The 17,129-nt window shown below is 43.6% G+C and overlaps 1 protein-coding gene across 2 annotated transcripts in view; it reads right to left on the reverse strand.

Moving 5' to 3' along the window:
- Window positions 1–17,129, reverse strand: part of JAML (junction adhesion molecule like) — a 32,107-nt gene that overhangs the window by 11,784 nt on the left and 3,194 nt on the right. The window contains exons 2-7 of one of the 2 annotated variants that reach the window (XM_019975662.2): window positions 16,883–16,988; window positions 14,781–14,843; window positions 11,450–11,604; window positions 9,566–9,791; window positions 4,043–4,155; window positions 2,064–2,301 (exon numbers count right to left, since the gene is read on the reverse strand). In XM_019975662.2, coding sequence (XP_019831221.2) covers window positions 2,064–2,301; window positions 4,043–4,155; window positions 9,566–9,791; window positions 11,450–11,604; window positions 14,781–14,823 — 775 coding nt within the window. In that variant the 5' untranslated portion in view covers window positions 14,824–14,843; window positions 16,883–16,988. The remainder of the gene's footprint in view (window positions 1–2,063; window positions 2,302–4,042; window positions 4,156–9,565; window positions 9,792–11,449; window positions 11,605–14,780; window positions 14,844–16,882; window positions 16,989–17,129) is intronic. The other variant, XM_019975661.2, reaches the window with a different exon arrangement.

The following is a 17,129-nucleotide window of genomic DNA, read 5'->3' on the forward strand; positions in this document are numbered from 1 at the left end:
ATGAGAAAGAAGACAGATCCAAAGTCAGCAGTCGAAATGACAGGACCTGTTGACTTGTTAGATTGGGGGTCCTGGGAAAGGGAAAAATCAAGTACAACTCCCAGGCATGCAGTTGGATAATTGTGTAGATAGCGGTGGCATCGACTGAGGTTGCAGAGGTGGGCAGGGGAGAGGTGTGAGTGGTAGATTTGGATTATTCATGTTTGAGTATTTGTGGAATATCTGGGTGGAGTTCATATACAGAGATAGATGGATGGATGGATGGATGGATGGATGGACAGATAGGTTGTGCCTAACAGAGTATATTAAATATATACAGAACATGGTGTTCAATACTGCTGGGGTAGGAAAGTCAAGGATGAACAGTTAGAGTGCCTCTGTGACCTACACTGGAGGAGAGGTACAAGTAGAAGGCTGGCTGCAGGGCGCTGGGAGTTAATGCAAGATGAGACAGGAAGCACTGAGTTCAGTCCTTTGCAAACTATCTGACGGTGTCTAGAAAGAAATGTATTATGATGAAAGTCGCACAACTCAGAATATACTAAAAACACTGAGGTGTACGTTTTAAATGGGTGAACTGTGTGGCGTGTGAGTTGTATCTCGATAAAGCTGTTTCAAGAAAAAGTAAGACACTGGCTATCTATTTTACATATGGTAATGTATATCTTTCAATGCTATTCTCTCCAAGCATCCCACCCTCTCAACTCCTCCCACTGAATCCAAAAGTCTGTTCTTTATGTCTGTGTCTCCTGGAGGGGTGGTGTGAGGAGGGATGTGGGGAGGAGTTCAAGAGGGAGAGGATACATGTATGCCTATGGCCGATTCATGTTGATGTGTGGCAAAAACCACCACAATACTGTAAAGTAATTCAATTAAAATAAATAAATAAATAAAGTTTAAGTGAAAAGAGAAAAAAGAAAAGGTATGACATAGGGTGAGAGCTAAAGTAGACAAGGACACAGGTAAGAGGAAGAGTTGAGTGTATGCATGGGCTTAATGGCAGAAGCCCATGGGGAGTATGAGCTTAAAGAGGCATGTTGTGAGGGTCCTAAAAAGGAGAAGAGGGTACCACCTGAGCACAGGGGCTCAGATAAGCCCCCAAAGGGAAGGCCACTCAGGATGGCAGGCCAAAGATGAGGATGGAGTAGATGGAGGTCTGTTTGTGGGTGTGGAGGGCTCAGAAGTTGCATGAGTTTCCGCTAATGGCTTCTCTTTCCTGTGAAGCACAGGTTAAGACTTCTGAGAGTGAAGAAAGCCATCTGCCCTGCTTCCCTCTCTAGCTGGGATCCTCCGTTATTGACAAGAAGGTGCCTCCATGGGCTTAAGTCTCTGGCCAGAGGTATTGAGGGTAGAGGTGCTTCCTCACCCCTATCCCTGCCCCCAACCAACCACAGCCAACCCCTGGGGCCCTTGCAAAAGGCAAAGTCCACAGGCCACATCCTGACTGCTAACTGGGTTCTGGTTTAACTTTAACCCCTCACTTATCAACCCCTCTCAGTCAACACAATTGAGTCTTTACTCTCCTCCTCACCAATGCCCTTAATACACACTGCCAGAATAAAGAACCTTGGATCAGAAACTCCCTCTATTTTTGGTTCCTTCCCCTTCCTGTTTCCTCTGTTCTTTGCTGTCTCTCACCAGCTCAGGAGCATCTTCCCTTCTACTACAGAGCATAGAGCATCTTCCTTGAAGCCAAGTCAAAATGACCCCAACCCATCTCTGAGCTCCTGTATCTTTAAATTGGTATATTACAGAAACCATAAGTGAGGCTTGCATTCACTCAGTATTATTACCTTTTTTTCCCTTGACCTACCATCAGGGAAGCACTAGGGTGAGGCAGGCAAGGGCACCAAATTTAAGGAGGGATTACTCTCAAGGTCATGCAAGCACAGGGTAGGAGTGCTTGATAAGTCCGAGGCTTATCAGGGTCAGGCAAGTACAGGACCTGAGAGTGATGCCTCCTTAAATTGTGCATCCTAGAAGCCTCTCCAGCTTCCCCCCGGTACTGCCCCTGCCTACCGGCTATGCAGCCCCTCCTCCCTGCCCGGCCAGTTGCTACATACTTCGGGACTCTTTCAGGATCACTTGCAGCACAGTGGTTTTCCTGAATGTCAGGTTCCCCAGGTAGATATGGCAGGTGTAGTTTCCCCCATCAGACTCCTTCACTCCGTGGAGCATTATAGAGACATCATTGCGGGAAGTGTCTCCCACCAAGTTTACACGGTTCAGGAAGCGGCCCCAGTTCTGGGAGTACCCCATGGGTGTCCTGAGTTTGCGCTGATAACGCAACACAATCTCCTCCTAGAAGGGAAAGGTAAAATGTAAGAGACTGAAGGACTGGGGTGGGAGGGAGCTCTCGGGATTCACAGGCCCTGTGTGTAGAAGCAGTAAAGGTATCATCAGAAAGTATCAGAAAACACAAAGCCACGGACACACGTGTCCACACCAACCTCCTTGCTGTTCCTTGAGTGCTGGCCTCAGGGCCTTTGCACTTGCTGCTCCCTATGCCTGGAACAGTCTTCCCACCTAGACAGATGCATGGTTGCCTCCTTCACTTCCCGAGACCTCTACTCAGATGTTACCTTTTTGGTGAGGCCTCCCTGGCCACCTACATAAAATAACAATCACAAAAGCCTGCTTTCTTGTTCTCCATAGCTCTTACTATTACCTGACATACTGTGTATATACTTCTTCATTATTACTATTATTTGGCCGCATTGGGTGTTAGTTGCCCCACAGCATATGGGATCTTAGTTCCCTGACCAGGGATCAAACCAGTGTCCCTGCATTGCAAGACGAATTCTTAACCACCAGACCACCAGGGAAATCCCTACTTCTTCACTATTCTTCTATGTATCTCCCTCCATCTTGATTGTAAGTCTCCCACCAGGGCAGGAGCTTTGAGTATTCACCACATAACAGACACTTTAAAAATACTTGTTAAATAAAAAAGTGTCTGAATTTTTCAAAAAGGTATATAAATACCATTATTTTTTAGAAGTTTTTAAGAACAGGAAATGAGGATACAGACACAAATATGAATGAAAAGACCTGGCACCAAACCTGTTGTCTCTTGTGATTCCAATTCATAACTCACAAAAGTCAACTACCATCCTGTGTTCTGCAGTGACTCACTTTGGTGGGTGACAATTAAATACACAGTGAGTTCCCAGAGGTGAACCCGAAACTACATGTAATTCCCCAGACCCCACCATGAAGCCATCCTTTCTGATCCACTCGGACAGCATATAGGAATCAACTGAGTGTAAATGACATTTTGTATGGATGACCTGGAATATGTCTTCATTTGTAAAAGCTAAATCTTTTCTAAGCTTGGTACCTTAACTTTTATTAATGATAAGTCATGTGAGATATCTCTCAAGACACAGCTTGACTCATCAGGACATCACCATGCCATAGTTGACATCTACTGGTCTAATGAACTAACCTGCTGTTTACTGCTTCAGAGTCCCTGTGAAGTACGCTCCTCATCTTGGCTTCCAGCACTACTAATCCCAACATTCAACCCATCCACGAAGACAAAGAAAATCCCATCACATAAATGGGGTGAAGGGGCGCAGAAGAAAACTCACAAAAATAACCCAAATAAGACAATCATTCTTATGCCTAACCCACTGCTTTCCTGGCTAGATCACCAAAAGCATTCCCCCTTGTTATTCCATGAATTCTATAAAAAGGAAAAGAGAGAGAAAGGATAAAGCCAAGACGCAGTAGCCAAGTCATGAACCAATGCTCTACATCACCATGTCCTAGATGCATCCTGACAACCCAAAAAGTCGAGCGGTAGCAACATCTACTTCTTCATCATCTTCATTAGTCATTTTTCCCAACCGGAAGCTGAAATTGCCCAGCCAAGCTAAGAGGCCCAGTTGTGTTTTTTTTTTTTTAAACAAACTCCAAAGTCCAAGCCCTCATGAGACCACCATGTGGCACCTGATGCCTAGGTTCTTGTTGTCCCCACTCTGTCCTGACACCACTGGCCAGGGGCTTCTTCTACACAACGAGGGCTTCTCCTCCTTACCTTGGCAGGCTCTCCTGATGAGAACATCCAGTCTGCCCTGCTCATGTGCTTCTCTTCTGTGCTGTGGAAAACACATCTCATCTGAGTCGAATCACCCACATGAACCATCAGCTCTGGGGATAAAACGATAAGTCAAGTCAAACTCAAAGTATAATCTCTAGAAGCCAAAGAACTTCTGGAAGAGATCATGTTTAGCCAAAGATCCTCTGCAGTAAAACCAATGTCACCACCACACACTGCACACTTTCCCTCTGTGCGGCCAGAATATTCAGAGGCCTCTCATCAAACCAACACGATGCCCCAAGGGTAAGACAGCATCCTCTAGCTGCCAACACACATCAAGTCTGAGGGTCCCACTGACGTCAATAAACACTTTCTGGCTTCTCTTTAATTTCTTTCTCCTTCTCCTTTTCTAGAACTTCTCCCACAAGCCCCAACTTCACTTCAAGCCTGTAATAAAGAATGGAAAACCATGAAGCCCTCCACTTTCTGTTCACCCACTTGAGTACCCACATCTGCTTAACATAAACAGGAAGTAGAAGTAACTCTCATTCTTATAAATAACCCACTGGCTCTCCCAGGTGAAAAACTGAATCATGGGTGACTCTTCTACTTAATTCTTTTACAAGTTGTCTTAGGACTTGCTTAGGACAATTCTGGCTAGACTACAGGTCACAGGACTGCTTGCTAATTAGGTCAAACAACAGACAGTTTTCCTTTTGACTTTTCTCTCATTTTAATCCCTGCCCCCACTTCCCCACCTGTTCCCTCTTCTGCACCTGCTCCCCCTTCCCCTCATTCTTGGCTTTCCAACTCATAGTCTCTTCCTCCTGCTTATTTGTGTAAACAGCTGATCCCATACTACTTATATCATTTTAAGAAGTCCCTGAAAAAGAAAATAATTAGAAAGATGCTTCTGATTTTTCAACAGTGCTCTATATAAATCAACTACAAACTCAGTCAAGATATTAAAGGCAGGATGGTATTTAAGGGAGACACAAGTCTAGGTCTTATTTGGACAGAGTTCCTTCAAAAGAGCATTGAGCAAAACTCACAAAGCAACACAGTACATCAGCTAACTTTTTCATCCAAATTGTGTCCCTGGCAGAACACTAACTTCCCGCTCAGCAGGAAAGATGTACAATGGGAGGAAAGCAAAAGAAAATATCATGAACTTGGAACTCTATGGAGGGAATTAATTTGGAAGTGATAAAAATTCACTCCAAAGAATATCAATAGCAAACGAAATGCCCTCTAAATCTATGCGTATATCAAGAATTGAACCCTATATTTTAAATGCAGTAATAAGAACTAAATATTATGAATTCTTTCAACACACCAGACATGTGCTAAACACCTAGGTTATCACCTAGTCATTACAATATTTTGAGATATGCACTATTATTCTCCCATTTCACAGAGAAAGAAACTGAATGAGTGCAACGCTTCATGGCCAGTAAAAGGCAGAGCAGAACTCACACCCAGGTCTGAGTGAAAACAAAGCCCATGTGTTCTCACTCCCTTTACTATTACCACCTCACATAAGTGGAAAGATGGCTGATTCTAGAGCAAAAGTACAGGAAGTTAACATTATTTTTATTTGTAAGAAAACTGCCTATACAACTGAAATTTGTCTTTCAAATATTAGGAACTTTCTCTAAATTAAAATTTAAAGCCTGTCACATGTGATTCTAAAACATGGACTTTTAATTATTTCATTCTCTTCCCTCCTTTCTAGTATCATCAGTTCAGTTTAGTCGCTCAGTTGTGTCTGACTCTTTGCAACCCCATGGACTGCAGCATGCCAGGCTTCTCTGTCCATCACCAACTCCCGGAACTTGCTCAAACTCAAGTCCATCAAGTCAGTGATGCCATCCAACCATCTCATCCTCTGTCATCCCCTTCTCCTCCTGCCTTCAATTTTTCCAGCATCAGGGTCTTTTCCAATGAGTCAGTTCTTCACATTAGGTGGCCAAAGTATTGGAGTTTCAGCTTCAGCACCAGCGCTTCCAATGAATATTCAGGACTAATTTCCTTTAGGATTGACAGATTTGACCTCCTTTCAGTCCAAGGGACTCTCAAGAGTCTTCACACCACAGTTCAAAAGCATCAATTCTTCAGTGCTCAGCTTTCTTTATGGTCCAACTCTCACATCCATACATGACTACTGGAAAAACCATAGCTTTGACTAGGTGGACTTTTGTGGGCTTTTTCTAGTATCATGGGGCTTCCCTGATAGATCAGTTAATAAAGAATCTGTCTGCAATGCCGGAGACCCCAGTTTAATTCCTGGGTTGGGAGGATCTGCTAGAGAAGGGATAGGCTACCTACTCCAGTATTCTTGGGCTTCCCTTGTGGCTCAGGTGGTAAAGAACCGCCTGACCGGATTTGTGGGAGACCTGGGTTTCATCCCTGGGTTGGGAAGATCCCCTGGAGAAGGGAAAAGCTACCCACTCCAGTATTCTGGCCTGGACAATTCCAAGGACTGTATAGTCCATGGGGTCTCAAAGAGTGAGACATGACTGAGTGACTTTCACTTTCACCTTCACTTTCTTTCTTTCTAGTATCACAGACCTTCATAAATTGAGAAGAGATTACAATAGAATAAAAATAGCTAGAGTAATGAAGTAATGATGTTGAAGCTGAAACTCCAATACTTTGGCCACCTGATGCGAAGAGCTGAGTCATTTGAAAAGGCCCTGATGCTGGGAAAGATTGAAGGTGGGAGGAGAAGGGGACAACAGAGGATGAGATGGCTGGATAGCATCACCGACTCAATAGACATGAGTTTGAGTGAACTCCGGGAGTTGGTGATGGACAGGGAGGCCTGGCGTGCTTCAGTCCATGGGGTCACAAAGAATCGGACACGACTGAACGACTGAACTGAACTGAATGAAGTTAGGATCCAGAAGTCACCTAAAGCTCACCTACTATGCCACCTATCACGTGCATGAGTCTCTTCAATAAGAGTATTTTCTCTCCCTGAACAACTCAAAACGTTGTTCAGGCAATTCATCCGCTATGAAAACTTTAATTCCATTTTGAATCTTAAAAATACAGATCACACAATTGAAATAATATGCACATGCTTGAGCAACAATTACTTTTTGTTCTCTTTATACATCTCATTAACATATATCTATACAGTGTAATTATATAATCTGTGAACACACACATTCAGATGCCTTAAAATCCTTTCACAGAATACAAGGAAGCAAATTCTTAAAAGAGAGAGAGAGAGAAAAGAAAGGAAAAATAAAACTGTCTCTAGCTTTTAAAATAAGAATTAAAAGAGTTGGAGCAGTAGAAAGACGGAAGAATTACAAACTGAAGAGTAAACTTCGTGGAGGAAGCCGTACATGAGTTTCCACATGGGAGGAGATGGCCACCAGGCAAATGGTGAGCACTCAGAGCTATCCCCACTCTGGCTGGAAGGAAAAAGTAAATACAAGTTGCTCCACTGGCTACTGGAAAATATCTGCCTCCCATAAAATTGCTCTAGCCTACTCCCATGGACTCAACTCTTAAAATTGCCTCCTTTGGATTTGTTCCCTCTGTGCCTCTTCTAAGCAGGAAAAGGCACCATTTTGTAAGACATGCTTGCATGTTCTCAAGGCCAGCATCAGAGACCAAAGAAGAAAGGGGTAATTCAAAGATAATCCTTGGGAGACACAGGTAGCTGGTTCATTTCTTCTTCGTGGAGAGCCCTAGCTTTGAAATCAAAAGAAAAAATGCAATTGATAAAAAGTATTAGTATGAAGTTAGGAGTGAGGTCAGAGGCCACCTTCCACAATTCCTTCTACCACTTCATGTTTTTAGAAAGCAGATTCAAGTGAGAGATGCTCACCTAAGGATTTCATTCATTTGACCAATGTTTATTGACTGCGTACTCTGTGCCAGGTGCTGAGCCTGGGGCTGGTCATGGAACCAAGAACACGGATGCAGGTGGACAGGGAGACACAACTGAACAGGTGTGATGAGTGTGTCACCAGAGAGGAGAGCTGGGTGCTCCAAAGGAGCTCACTGAAAGGACAGACCTAAGCAGGCTGGCAGGGGGAGCGGTCTAGATCCTAGCTCCTGCCCTAGACAGCAAGCTCTCCTGAGGACAGAGCCGGTTCTTCCGCTTCACACTTTTTTGTTGTTTTCTTTTTTTCAGTTGTTTATGTTTGGTTGCACTGGGTCTTCGTTGCTGTGTGCAGGCTTATTCTAGCTGTGGAGAATAAGTGCACTCTCTAGTTGCACTGTGCGGCCTTCCCACCGTCGTGGCTTCTCCTGCTGCGGAGCACGGGCTCCAGGGTGCACAGGCTTCAGTAGTTGTGGCGCACAGACTTAGTTGCTCCACAGCGTGTAAAATCTTCCTGGATCAGGGATCAAGCCCGTGTCCCCTGCACTGGCAAGTGGATTCTTATCCACTGTACCACCAGCGAAGTCTCCATTTCACACATTTAAAGATACTTCATTCTGTGATTTTCAAACTTTTAAAGCAGCAGAATTCTTTCTTCAAACAAAATCTTACCTGGAAGCCCAAGAATACAACAGAAAAAAGGAAAAGGACTCGGTTGTAGTGGAGGTGGAAACCTGAGGTCCTGGCGTGACTAGGTCCTCTGTCCCCGCTGCCTTGTTCTCACCCTCTGTGTGGCCCACCAGGTCCCTTGGACCCTGAGTGTTCCACAGAGTATGTTTTTAAAACCAACAAACTACTGAAGCTATTTATAAATAGGAACATGAGGGAAACCTGCTCATTTCTTTTGTATCCCCCAGAAAACATAGTTACCTACAAAGTATGGAGACAATATCAATCTGCAAAACTCATGGGGAGCATCAGGGTATAGTGGAAAGAACATGAACTATGTTGACAGAGGTACAAGGGTCCAAGTATTGGATATGCCATTTAATAAATATATGTCCTCAGGCAAGTCACTTAAACTCTCTAAGCCTCAGTTAACATGTCTATAAAATGAAAAGGAGAACACGGTACTTCCTTCACAGAATTTTCATAAGGATGAAATATGTTTAAAGGAATGATAAAATAATAATCATCATTATTTTTATTTAAAGAGCACCACTGGAACTTCCCTGGAGATCCAGTGGTTAAGAATCTGCCTGCCAACACAGGGGGCACAGGTTCAATTCCTGGTCTGGGAACTAAGATCCCACGTGCCATGGGGCAACTAAACCCATGCACCACAACTACTGAGCCCATGCCCTAGAGCTCATGACCCACAAAAGAGAAGTCACCTCAGCGAGAAGCCTACGCACCACAAGTACAGAGTAGCCCCTGCCACGAGCAGCAACAAGGACCCAGAGCAGCCAAAAATATTAAATAGATCATATTTTTTTTAATCCTCTATGGGTTACTTTAAAAAACTAATAATAAATAGAGAGCACCATTTATTGAGGACTCACTTCGTGGTAAGTACCTAGCCCACTGACTAGGATTTACTCAACAAAATCAGTTCACATCCCTCTTTGCACACCAAATCTCTTGCCCTTTGCCCTTCTCTGAGTAAGCATTCATGTTACCTTTGGGTTCCTCTGGCAGTACATGCAGGACCACCACTTTTTTGAACACGAGGCTCTCCATTTGGAAGCGGATTTCACAGGTAAAGTTTCCTTGGTCGGTCTCTTCCACGTTTTGGAGCAGGAGGGAACCGTCATGGTGTAAGATGTCCCCCACCAAGCGTACACGATTCTGGAAGTGCCCCACAGGCACGCTGATGTTAGAGTAATAGAAGAGCACGTACTCATCCTGGAGGGCAACACAACATCAGAGGAAATGTCAAGCCCATGGCACCAGACCCAGAAGTCTGAGTTCAAAAGCCCCTGTTCCATGGAGGCAGCATAGTCATTGTCACCACCAGCATCAAAGAAGTACTTGGTACCCAATAAATAAGAAGAAGAATAAGAAGAATGTGCCAGACAATACTTTAACTGACACAAGACTCTGTGGCTTCTATTAGACAATGACAATTGGAGAAACAGGATGAACACATTTTCATTTCTTATAGTTTAAGGTAAAATGTAACACCTACTCTGAAAATCACTTTGGTGATTCAGACTCACAACTTTTGGTGTTTGTTTGGCCACGCTGCACGGCATGTGGGATCTTAGTTTTCCAACCAGGGATTGCACCTGGACTCTAGGCAGTGAGAGTACAGAGTTCTCACCACAGGACCTCCAGGCAATTCCACAAACTCACAACTTTTGAAAAGTACCTCCCTGTGTTCTGCCATGGCCCCTGGATTCAATGGCATCTAAATGCAACCCCACAGACTGGCTGTTGTAAGAATTCCTGCCGTGTTAGCTGTCAGCCCTCTCCTTTCCACCCTCCTCCAGGCAGCACATCGTAAGGCATGAGAAGGAGTCATCAAAGGAAATGGTTTACAGACTTGGGGGAAAAGCCATAGGGAATTCGTAGTTTCACTTAGACCATGGGTATACCCCTCCTATAACAATAAACAGTCAGGAGGTTAAGACTTTGCCTTCCAATGCAGAGGGTGAGGAGGGTTCAATCTCTGGTCAGGAAACTGAGATCCCACATGTCTTGGGGCCAAAAAACTAAAACATAAAACAGAAGCAATATTGTAACAAATTCAATAAAGACTTTAAAAATGGTCTGCAGCAAAAAAAATCTTTGAAAAAAATAAATAGTAACAAACATTTGAGTGATAGTAACATTATGGAAATAACATGCTCTGAGCTACTGAAACAATATTTCATTTGAAAACCTTAGGACTTTATTGCTAGTCATACATTACTTGGAGTATATTTCACAAATGAGACCAATACACAAGTATCTATCTCCACAGAATCCCAGATGAGGCTTCATACACTTTTGCCAATCCAAAGAGCTCCCTCACTCAGCCATGCTGAACCCGCCAATCCTAACAGTTTAAGCAGCCATGAAGGAGAAAGAGATGATTCAGCACTTAAATGGATCGGCAGAATACCGAAAGACTCTCCACCCTCCTGAAAGATTACAGTGACATCATCCCTGTGCCTGGGCCATAACTCTTTTTGTCTAGACCAATGTGTTTTCATTCTTCTCACCCCTCCCACCCACCTATGCTACTCCACAAATGGGAGAAACAGGAAAGAAAAGAAACTGAAAGAACTTTATGTGTATGTCTCCCATTAGCTTCTCAATGACCTGAAAAGTATTACCATTATTCACAGATGGGGAAGAGAAGCTCTGAGAGGTTGAGTAACCTTCCCAGCTGATTGTAATCAGCTGTGTACCACCAAGAGCTCAAACTAGGAGGAGGCTCAGTTCTGGTGAGCTCCAGAACCCAACTCCTGAAACCTCCCCCCACCTCATGGCATGGGATGACTTGATTCTCCCTCTCCCCATATTCTGACACCATTGGCTGGGGCTTCTAATACACAGCAGGGTTTCCTCCTTGTTACCTCGATGTGCTTTCCTGATGAGAACATCCAGTCTACCTTGGTCACATGTTTCTCTCCTGTGCTCTGGGAAACACATCCCAGAAGGGCTGAATCACCCACGTGGACTGTTAGCTCCACGGCGGAAATACTCAAGTCATCCAGGCCCAAGGAATAACCTAGAGAAGGCAACAGGCAAGAGAGACATCATCAGACAAACACACTCAACACAGAAACTAGTATTAATCTCCAAGTAGATGCAGACTTTCCTGGTGGCTCAGATGGTAAAGAATCTGCCTGCAATGCAGGATACCTGGGTTCAATCCCTGGGTCAAGAAAATCCCCTGGAGAAGGGAATGGTTACCCACTCCAGTATTCTTGCCTGAAGAATTCCAGGGACAGAGGAGCCTGGTGGGCTATAGTCAATGGGGTCACAAAGAGTCCGATATGACTAAGCAACTAACATCTTCCCTCCCCAGATAACCCAACATGAACAAAGTATTCAGAGGACTTTAATTCAACCCAGCATGGCATTCCCAAGGGTAACAAAAATACCCTGTGGTTACCCCCACGTGGCTCAAGTCAAAGGACTTCTACAATCTTCATACTGTCCAATAGCTCCTAGCTAGACCCTCTCTCTTTTCTAGTCTTCATCCCTGAAATCTCCTTTCTAAAGAAAGAAGAGAGGGAATTCCTTGGCAATTCAGTAGATAGGACTCCGTGCTTTCACTGCTGAGGGCACAGGTTCAATCTCTGGTTGGGGAACTAAGATCCTACAAGGCATGTAGCAGGGCCAAAAAACAAAACAAAAATAAGAAGAAGAGAAACCCTGAAGTCTCTCCCCTGAGGTCGTGAATTTAGATGCCTCTAAGCAGGTGATGATGTCTCTGGCTCCTAGTTTCCCACCAGTCCCCTAACTGAAAGGCCAGTTCACAGGTAACTTTGCTTCCCTCAGTTTTTCTCCTTTTTTCGTCCCTCTACAAAAGCTTATCTCTGAGTGTGCCAGCTGATTCTGGCCGTAGTGCAGATCCTTGTAATTAGGTCAACACAGAGCTCGGCCCCTCCCTTGAATCTCCTTTGTTTGCTTTCTCCCCACCTGCCCCCTCCAGGTCTGCCCTCAGCCTGGCTTTCCAGCCTCTAGGGGTTAATCTTCATCATACCCCTCCAATATCTGTCCATTGTTCAAGTAATTTCTCTTTTCACTTAAAGAGAAAACCATTTCTAAAGAGAAAACCATCACATGGATTTTTCTGTTTTTATAAGACATGCTCTATGCAAAGAGACAACCACAGCAAGACACAATCAGATGCTGGCCAGTTCCCATCAAAGAAGAGCCAAGTGAATGGATTTGGGTATAAACAAAATGCACCGGCCTCTCCATCCAAGTTGTTGTTCCAAGAGAAGAGTGTTAACTTCCTGCCCAACAGCAGGCACACACAGTGGGGAAGATGGGAAAGAAAACATGAACTCACCACCCTCTGGAGGAAATTATTTTGAAAGAAATCAAAAGTACCTCCAAAAATGATTTGGAATTTTCCTGTAGGGAAGAACTGAGAAGCTTCAAGTGTGGTTAAAGGGATAAGAAGCTGTATAATGTGATATGAAGAGTGCTGACTGTAGAATTAAATGAGCTTGCTAGAAGGTAAGAGCAGCAAGCAAAGTGGACAGAAACTTAGACTTGACCGGCAGCCTTTGTACAGAAATAACTGAAGAAATCAAGACTTTCTACAGAGGAGGAAAACCTCTCCATCAAGAAGTACAATCCTGGTCGCCCAGTGTCACCAGGCAACTCCACAGGGGGTTAGATTGCTAAGTCTCTGATGGAAGGGCAAAATGCTGCAGGCTGCTTCACCCATCTCTGGAAAGAAAAGAAAGTGAAAGTGAAAGTCTCTCACAACCCCATGGACTAAACAGTCCATGCAATTCTCCAGGCCAGAATACTGGAGTGGCTAGCTGTTCCCTTCTCCAGGGGATCTTCCCGGGGATCTTCCCAACCCAGGGATCACACCCAGGTCTCCTGCATTGCAGGCAGATTCTTTACCAACTGAGCTATCAGGGAAGCCCCTGAGATTATTATAACCCTGATTCCATGGTGAAAAAACTTCTCTAATATGGACTATTTTCTTGTGCGCGCACGTGTCTAACTGCATGTGTGTGCAAATGCTATGTTGCCTGGAATTAAAGCAAAGACCATTCTTTTGTGCACTTTGCTGAGTCATTCTTTAGGTCACCATGCAAAGTCCAAAAAGCTAATAAAGAAGAGAAAAATGGAATGGATAAACAACAAGGTCTTACTGTATATCACAGGGAACAACAGTCAATATCCTGTGATAAACACAATAGAAAAGAATATGAAACAGTATGTATATATGTATAACTGAATTGCTTTGCTACACAGCAGAAATTAACACATTATAAATCAACTATACTTCAATAAAATAAAAAATTTTGGACTTCCCTGGTGGTCCAGTGGCTGAGACTCTGAGTTCCCAATGCAGGGACCTCAGGTTCAATCCCTCAACAGGGAACTGGATCCCATATGCCACAACTAAAGCTCCCGAGTGCTGCAACTCAGGCCCAACACAGCCAAATAAATAAACAGAATAAATTTTTAAATGAAATTCAAAAAAAAATTTTTTAAGAAAACAAATTTAAAAGTCATGAGAGTAAAGCACCTAATTAATTTATCCATGGGATAAAGAGAGAGACAAGGGGCTAACGGATGAAAGGGGGCTAAAGGATGAAAAGACAACAGATGAGCAAGAAGCAGCAGCCTTGAGCACTGTAGGAACAGGAGACTCCAACCCGGTTCAGGGAGGCAACCACAGCAGGCTTTTTAAAAGGAAGTAGAGCTTAAGGAGAAGGCTGAAGGCTTAGGCAGGCTTGCTAGGGTTAAGTGGGGAGAGACGGTACTAGGCAAAAGAAACTATCAAAAACTGGGCAAGAGCTTGGTGCATTTGAGGAACTGCAAGAAGGCTGGCATGACTAAAGCAGGAAAACAATTACAGAGACTTAGGGACTCTCTTTGATGATTTCATTTCCTGATAAAGATAACAGTTGAAAGTGCAGGAATGCCAGTGAGAAACTTTCTTCATATTCTGTAAGAAGGTCATAGAACACCCAGTCAGGACCAAAAGGCATTCTGTTTCTAATAGAAACAGAGGAATATTCAGCTTTCCAAGAAAGAGTCTGCTACCTGGCTTCTAAAACAACTGTTTCAACAAAACTATAAAGTTCCAGGCTGGGGTTTCCGTTTTCAGCAAAGCAAGGGGAAATGAAAATACATAACATTGGCTTCTGAACACACATGAGACTTAAATCAAATACCCTCCTTGGTCCCTTGGCTTCCACTTACCCAGTAACACTGGTATCAGGATGACCTTCAGTGGGTAAAACATGCTGTTGTCAATTTTTCAATCTTAAAAGAAAAAAAAAAGTCAGAAACTAGTGTTAGGAGGAGTTCATTCATTCAACCAATCACTAGTGAGTACCTCTGTGAGCCAGTCTTTCTCTGAAGTACTAGGATGCAGCATGGAACAAGGAAGACAAGGGCCTAGTCACATGCAGCTTGCATTGGCAGGGAAATGGAGAGAAAAAAGCAGCAAATGAATGAATAAGAAACAGCGGATGCTGGTAACTGCTATGATAAAACAGAGTGGTGTTTGGAGAGTTACTTGGGGGCTGCCTCAGATTGGCTGTAAGGGAAGATCATGTGAAAGTTGCTTTTCGAGAGAATAAAAGCAAATAATTCCAGGATAACCTTGAGATGACAACCCTAAACAATCTACAGTCTGACAGTTTCATAAAAATGAAAGATTACAGGATACTCAGCCTGAAATGTTGATCTATATCTCCAACTAAATTAAAACAACTGCCTTAAATATATAAAGAACATTCTGAACATGTAAGAAGGGAGATACACAAATAAGGGGGAAATTTCTAAGCTCAGTTAAGGCATTCACCAAGTTCTATGACACAAAGAAGCCACCTGAAAGGTCCATGGCGAGATTTTATTTTTTCACTTTTTCAGGCAGGATAGCAGGAGTAGAAGGAGAATCGGGCTGTACACAGGCAAAAGTACTTTAAAAGCATCTCTGTTATCTCTGTGGTATAAATTTCACGGCATCCACCATTTCCTGGGAATAGATTTGCTGTTCTACACAAAGCCCCCCAGTTTTCTTAACAAAACAGAAATACCTTAACTCCAAAGAGTCACAATTCAACCAGCCTTAGGCTCCAACCTACTCCTGCGGCGGGCCTCAGCCATGGTCTCTGAACCCTTGACAGCCTGGAGTAATTCCACCTCAGAATTTGCTGAAAGGAAAGGTCTTCTTGGTGTATTAACATCATATTACCCTAGCCAGCTCTGCTGGAAGTCCAGCATGTGTGTGGTGGCCATTTCAACTTATAAAAAAATGATTACCTAAGAGTTTCTTATCTGAATTTTAATCAACAAAATTCTCCAACTGGGTCTTCCCTGGTGGCTCAGTGGTAAAGAATCTGCCTGCCAGTGCAGGAGACATGGGTGCAATCCCTGATCTGGGAAGATCCCACGTGCCGCAGAGCAACTAAGTCTGGGCACCACAACTCTGTGCTCTGGAGCCTGGGAGCCACAGCTAATGAAGCATGCACGCCCAGAGCCCGCGTTCCACAACAGGAGAAGCCACCACAATAAGTCAGCACACCACAGAGAAAGCCCGCACACAGCAACGAACACGCAACACAGCCACAAATAAATAAAATCATTTAAAAAAATTCCCCATCTGGAAAATCAGGGTCAAGCTGTTCAAGGCAGCCCTACCTAGGTCTTGCTTGTGCCGAAAGTCAGTTGACCTTGATGAACCTCAATTTCCTCACTTATAACATGGGGATAACGACGCAAGAATCAGATGTAAGAATGTAGATATCAGTGCTTTAAAAAATAGAAAGCATTACTATATAAGATCCTATTTTTTATAGCCTAAAAATCATATAGGAAATTTAGAGGAGATTTTGGACTCTGAGAATCTACCTTTACAAGAATGGCAAATGATGAGTCAGAATGAACTGGAAACTTCTTAAGTTTCGGTTCTTGAATCCATTACAACAATGAAGGTAACAATTACACTGACTCAGATGTACCAAAAGTCACATTAAGTTTTCCCAAATATAAGTATTTCTAAAGAAAATACAGATCTCTCTCAAGATAGCCACAGCGTGCTTTATTCCAGCTCTATATAAAAGATACACCCACCTTATCCCACACATCCATCGCTGAGCATAAGGGGCTTCCTTTATAGTATAACTTTAATTCATCATATCTGGGACAACTAAGATCCCTGTTGTATTCTGGATGAATTTTTTCTCCAGGAAGTTGGTTGTGCTCCCTTCATTCCCCAGCAAATAGTTTTCCTATATTCCCCAAAGCAGTGCACTATTTGCACCGAGGAGTAGTCACTGATTACAGAGTAGACTTACCTACACCCTCAAGGGCAGGACCAAAATGCATCTCATTTATGACTGTCCCATGCCTGTGCTACAGCACTGGTGAAGTGTCTGGCATATACTGGATACGTGCTGATAGCTGCCAATATAACCATCAAATTGAAATCAGCTTCGACATCCTGCAAACGCACTGTTCTATTTTAAGAGGAAACCAGCGACTCCAAAAAGATTCTGAATCTAGTCACCAAACTCAAGACACACAGAGCCACACCCAAACCTT

The sequence above is a fragment of the Bos indicus genome, chromosome 15 (genome assembly GCF_029378745.1).
Source record: "Bos indicus isolate NIAB-ARS_2022 breed Sahiwal x Tharparkar chromosome 15, NIAB-ARS_B.indTharparkar_mat_pri_1.0, whole genome shotgun sequence".
NCBI lineage: Eukaryota > Metazoa > Chordata > Mammalia > Artiodactyla > Bovidae > Bos > Bos indicus.